Source organism: Triticum dicoccoides, chromosome 6B, assembly GCF_002162155.2.
Source record: "Triticum dicoccoides isolate Atlit2015 ecotype Zavitan chromosome 6B, WEW_v2.0, whole genome shotgun sequence".
Taxonomy (NCBI): domain Eukaryota; kingdom Viridiplantae; phylum Streptophyta; class Magnoliopsida; order Poales; family Poaceae; genus Triticum; species Triticum dicoccoides.
Genome location: NC_041391.1, coordinates 131,056,535 through 131,062,262, shown reverse-complemented (window position 1 = coordinate 131,062,262; position 5,728 = coordinate 131,056,535). Strand labels below are relative to the sequence as shown.

Below are 5,728 nucleotides of genomic sequence, written 5' to 3'. Positions count from 1 at the left end.
ACCTTACTTGCCGGGGACAAAGTTGGTGGCGAATGCCCATGCATTGTTGTTGACGGGGTCGGCGATGTGGTCAGCGAGGTTCTCAAGTGGGCCCTTGCCCGTGACGATAGCTTGGACAAAGAAGCCAAACATTGAGAACATGGCAAGGCGACCGTTCTTGATCTCCTTCACCTTGAGCTCGGCGAATGCCTCAGGGTCTTCGGCCAAGCCAAGAGGGTCGAAGCTACCGCCTGGGTAGAGTGGGTCAACGATCTCACCGAGTGGGCCGCCGGCAACACGGTACCCCTCGACGGCACCCATGAGCACGACCTGGCATGCCCAAATAGCTAGGATGCTTTGTGCGTGCACTAGGCTGGGGTTGCCGAGGTAGTCGAGACCACCCTCACTAAAGATCTGGGAGCCGGCCTTGAACCAAACGGCCTCGCCAAACTTGACGCCGTTGCGGGCGAGCAACTCAGGGAAGACACAACCAAGTGCCCCAAGCATGGCCCAGCGACAGTGGATCACCTCCAGCTCCCGGTTCTTGGAGAAGGTCTCCGGGTCAGCCGAAAGTCCAGCAGTGTCCCACCCGTAGTCGCCAGGGAACTCACCGGTCAGGTAGCTCGGAGGCTCACCGGAGAGTGGGCCGAGGTAGAGCACACGGTCAGCACCGTACCATGGGCTGCCGGAGGAAACCTGCTTTGCCTTTGCTGCGGTCTTGCGCATGGTGACGCGGGCCTCGCCCAAGAGAGCCAAAGATGGTACATTCTTCACCGCCTTGCCGGCAAAGGTCGAGGAGGAGAGGGACATGGTGGCTGCCGCCATTGGAAAGCTAACAAAAGTGTCTGATGTGTTGTATGGGTTCTCAAAGAGATGAGTGAGTGTGGAGATGATTTGGTAGTAGAGGGGGAGGTGGCTACTTAAGGCAGCAGGAGGTGTCACAGGAAATCCATTTGGTGTGCAATCTGACAAGATAAATAAGGATAGAGGGAAAAATCTTGAGCTTTGCTGCCATTGGTGCTGCATTGATCTCTTGCTCTCAGAACACTTGGCGCAGTGAGAGCCAGGAAAATGAGTATTGTTATGAACTCGTGGCTAGAAGTGGCTGTGACTGGATTTCGTTGGAGACAGCTGATTGGATTTAAGTGCATGTGTGAGTGAGACCTGCATAGTTCGTATGCACTAGAGAGCATCGCGCGGCGTCACACCACGCACACTCCGACGAGCCGTTGCGTTCATGTGTCTTTTACATTTCAGAAAATCAAAATAGGAACTACCATCTCCTCTTGGTAAAATATCACATTATTGAGCCAAATGCCATACATAAAGCTAGATATATCCATTTTTTACCATAATGAAAAATGTATGTCCATCTTAATTTGTCATTGAACTGACAAATAAAATCAGTTTATTCCAATTTACATCTGAATATTCTATATATTTTAGTTCAATTTAACGTAGAGACCCATTATACTGCTACTAAAAAAATAAGTTATATATGCTTGGTAAAAAAGATTAGTAATTTAACCTTAAAAAATGTGCCTCCATTCGTAGTAAATATTGAACAAAAGAAAAATTCAAAGTGTGTAACATTTCCACATAAATTGGGAAAAAATGTTGGAGAAGATTATTTCTACATGAAAAAATGTCAGTTTAAGCAGAAGTGTTTGCTCTTCTCCTGGGTAAATATGCACCCAGGATGAATAGCAAATTTTAACTAGTAAACAAATTTTTTTGTGATAATTTTTTGTGAATGGTTTACTAACAGGCAAATAAGTTTCATGATGGAAAAACATCCGTGGAGGCCTGGACAGAAAAATCAGTGTTCCAAAGTGCTTAAAAAGATGCCCTTTTAGAATATCATTTTTTTTCGGACCTCACGAATGTTTTTCAGCATGAAATTTTTTTCCAGGCCTCTTTCAGCATGAAAACACATTCAACAATCTTTGTCTAAAAAAAGTTCAGATTTCTCTTGAAATTGTTTCCTATTTTTTCTATCCAAATCTACTGTTTAGCTTGGTGCATATGCACCCAGGTGCAGTTTAAGTTGTTATTTCCCATTCTGGGATAACGTATGCTTTTATAACTTTGTTTTTATTTGAGCCTAGATGGCCATATAAATTGCATGTGTGATCGCACATAATATTATTGTTCCACTATATTGCAATATATTCACATACTTCAAAACATCAATGTTAAGTCAAATTCATCTACGTGCTTATAATTTTCACTTATAATTATGTATGTTTGATTTGTATATGTGTAGCTCTTAAATTAGGGCAAGAATCTCATAAAAAAATTATAAGTTAAAGATCTCGAGAAAGAAAATCTTAGCACATGCTCCCCACCTCTCTAACGCCGTTGTTTCTCATGTCACCGGTCATCCTATCTTTTATGTTTTGGTGATGATCATGTACATTGTGCAATGAAACCTTAGTCCTTTACAATATTTTAATAGCTGTCTTTTGTAAAAGTACATTTCATTGTCTATATACTCATATGCTTTAAGAAGAATAACAATAATTTTTAATTGTTTTATAATAAAATGACACAAAACAGAGACAAGTGTTGCCCATCCATCTCCGCCTCCAGTTCTTTGCCACCCGCCGCAATATCAGCGTCAGCGACCGCCTCTTGCACCCCCTCCTCGAGTAAGGCCCTGTTCGGAGACCCGCTACTCCACCACTCCGCTCCCGGAGCTGGAGTCAAAAGGCACGGAGCTGGGAAAGAGATGCTCCAGCTCCTCGTATTTTTAGGAGTTGGAGTGACTCCGAACAAGGCCTAAATTGACTATTTCCCGATGGTTACATTGCCTTCTCACTTTAGACAACAACGTCCTATACCCCTAGTGGTAAACCAAACCACTTGGTTGGGCTGGGAGGGAGATATGAAAAATCACTAACGAGGTATAATTGGCCACACTGCCTTTGTTGGAAATTAAGAAACGAAAGCAAGACACGACTCCTGCAATTGAATTGAGAGAATTGTAGTTTTGATGGAAGCTTCCATGAAAGTGTATATTAGTGTTTCCTTTGCTCTGACCCCACAAATTCACCAGCGTCTACAACCTACACAAACATATGAGCCGCAGTTGATCCGAGCACATAATGATAATGGTTAACTAAGCGCGAGCCAAAATATTTACCTATTCTCGTGGATTGTAATCACAACGATCATATCGATGCAAGTCACAACATCCAAGACGAAAAAATCTTGCATTGCTTTTGCACAAAATTCTCGTAATTTACATCATGGTAGTACAACTCAGGCTGCACAACAATACGCTTCGCGGCATGCACAATCTTCGAGACATCTTACTTGCCGGGGACAAAGTTGGTGGCGAACGCCCATGCGTTGTTGTTGACGGGGTCAGCAATGTGGTCAGCAAGGTTCTCAAGTGGACCCTTGCCCGTAACGATAGCTTGGATAAAGAAGCCGAACATTGAGAACATGGCGAGGCGACCGTTCTTGATCTCTTTCACCTTGAGCTCAACGAATGCCTCAGGGTCGTCGGCGAGTCCGAGAGGGTCAAAGCTGCCTCCTGGGTATAGTGGGTCGACTATCTCGCCGAGTGGGCCACCGGCAACGCGGTACCCCTCGACAGCACCCATGAGCACGACCTGACATGCCCAAATAGCTAGGATGCTTTGCGCGTGCACAAGGCTGGGGTTGCCGAGGTAGTCGAGACCACCCTCACTAAAGATCTGGGAGCCGGCCTTGAACCAAACAGCCTCGCCGAACTTGACACCGTTGCGAGCGAGCAACTCAGGGAAGACACAACCAAGTGCCCCAAGCATGGCCCAACGACAGTGGATCACCTCCAACTCTCGGTTCTTGGAGAAGGTCTCGGGGTCAGCCGAAAGTCCGGCTGTGTCCCACCCATAGTCACCTGGGAACTCACCTGTCAGGTAGCTCGGGGGCTCACCGGAGAGTGGGCCGAGGTAAAGCACACGGTCAGCACCGTACCATGGGCTGCCCGAGGAAACCTGCTTCGCCTTCGCTGCGGTCTTGCGCATGGTGACTCGGGCCTCGCCAAAGAGAGCCAAAGATTGTACATTCTTCACCACCTTGCCGGCAAAGGTCGAGGAGGAGAGGGACATGGTGGCTGCCACCATTGGAAAGCTAAGAAAAGTGTCTGATGTGCTATATGGGTTCTCAAAGAGATGAGTGAGTGTGGAGATGATTTTGTAGTAGAGGGGGAGGTGGCTACTTAAGGCAGCAGGAGGTGTCACAGGAAATCCATTTGGTGTGCAATCTGACAAGATAAATAAGGATAGAGGGAAAAATCTTGAGCTTTGCTGCCATTGGTGCTGCATAGATCTCTTGCTCTCAGAACACTTGGCGCAGCGAGAGCCAGGAGAAATTAGTATTGCTGTGAACTTGTGGCCAGGAGTGGCTGTGACTGGATTTCGTTGGAGACAGCTGATTGAATCAAGCGTGTGAGTGAGACGTTCGCATGCACGAGAAAGCATCGAGCGGCGTCACACCGTTCGCATGCACCGTTGCCCTCATGTATCTTTTTAGTTTCAGAAAATCAAAACAGGATGTAACATCTGCTCGTGGTAAAAGATTACATTATTGCATTAAAAAAGATTAAATTATTGTGCCAAATTCCATACGTAAAGCTATATATATATATATCCATTTTTTAACATAATGAAAATGTAGGTCCAACTTAATTTACCACTCAACTGAAAAATAAATTAATTTATTCCAATTTACATTTGAATATTCTATATATTTTAGTTTAAATAAACTAGAGACTCATTATACTGCTACTGAAATAAAACAAGTTCTGTTTGGAAACAGAAAACAAGACTATTTGTTTAACCTTAAGAAAAAGTTCCTCCATTTGTAGTAAATCTTGAACAAATAAATTCAAAATGTGTAACATTACCACATAAAGTAGGAAAAAAAATGATGGATACGATTATTTCTACATGAAAGAAATGTTAGTTTAAGCGGAGGTGTTCTCTCTGCTCCTGGGAGCATACACCAGGTGAATAGTAAACTTTGAAAAGAATAGTAAACAAATTTAAAACAATTGTTTTTTTTCGTGATAAGCATTGTTTAATGATTTGCTAACATGCAAATAAGTTTCATGATGGAAAAACATCCGTGGAGGTCTGAAAAAAAATCAGTGTTCCAAAGTGCTTTAAAAATTGCCCTTTTTGGAACATCGTTTTTGTAATGGTTTTCCAGACTTCCACAAATGTTTTTCACCACGAAAATTTTCATGTTGGCAAAGCATTCAACAATCTTCGTTTAAAAAATCCATTTTTTTCTTTTTTGAAAATAGTTTCCTATTTCTTTTTCAATTTTATTGTTCAGTCGGGTGCATATGCACCCAAGTGCAGTTTAAGTTGTTATTTCCCCAAATTTCTGCGATAATGTACACTTTTATACCTTTGTCTTTATTCGAGCCTGGATGACTATATAAATTGCATGTATGATCGCACATAATATAATTATTCACTATATTGCAATATATGTTCACATACTTAGAAACATCAATGTTGAGTCAAATTCATCTACGTGCTTATAATTTTCACTTATAGTTATGTATGCTTGATTTGTATATGTTTAGCTTAAATTAGGGCAGGAATCTGATGCACAAATATATGTCGAAGCTCTCGAGAAAGAAAATCTTAGCACGTGCTCCCCACCTCTCTAACGCCGTTGATTCAGAGGTTAGCCTATCTTTTTTTTTGGTGATGATCATGCACAACAATTATATTGTGATTTTTTT

At 43.0% G+C, this 5,728-nt stretch overlaps 2 protein-coding genes across 3 annotated transcripts in view; both read right to left on the bottom strand.

The window, feature by feature from the left end:
* The window catches only part of LOC119323997 (chlorophyll a-b binding protein of LHCII type 1-like), an 11,558-nt gene extending 10,689 nt beyond the window's left edge, over positions 1-869 (bottom strand). Inside the window, exon 1 of the mRNA XM_037597714.1 lies at positions 3-869. Coding sequence (XP_037453611.1) covers positions 4-804 — 801 coding nt within the window. The 5' untranslated portion in view covers positions 805-869 and the 3' untranslated portion in view covers position 3. The remainder of the gene's footprint in view (positions 1-2) is intronic.
* LOC119323996 (chlorophyll a-b binding protein of LHCII type 1-like) overlaps positions 1-4,124 on the bottom strand; it is a 14,813-nt gene extending 10,689 nt beyond the window's left edge. Inside the window, exon 1 of one of the 2 annotated variants that reach the window (XM_037597711.1) lies at positions 4,092-4,124. In XM_037597711.1, the coding sequence (XP_037453608.1) occupies positions 4,092-4,094 (3 nt within the window). In that variant the 5' untranslated portion in view covers positions 4,095-4,124. Of the gene's footprint in view, positions 1-787; positions 875-4,091 lie in introns of those variants that run through there. The other variant, XM_037597712.1, reaches the window with a different exon arrangement.
* Positions 4,125-5,728: the final 1,604 nt, after the last annotated feature.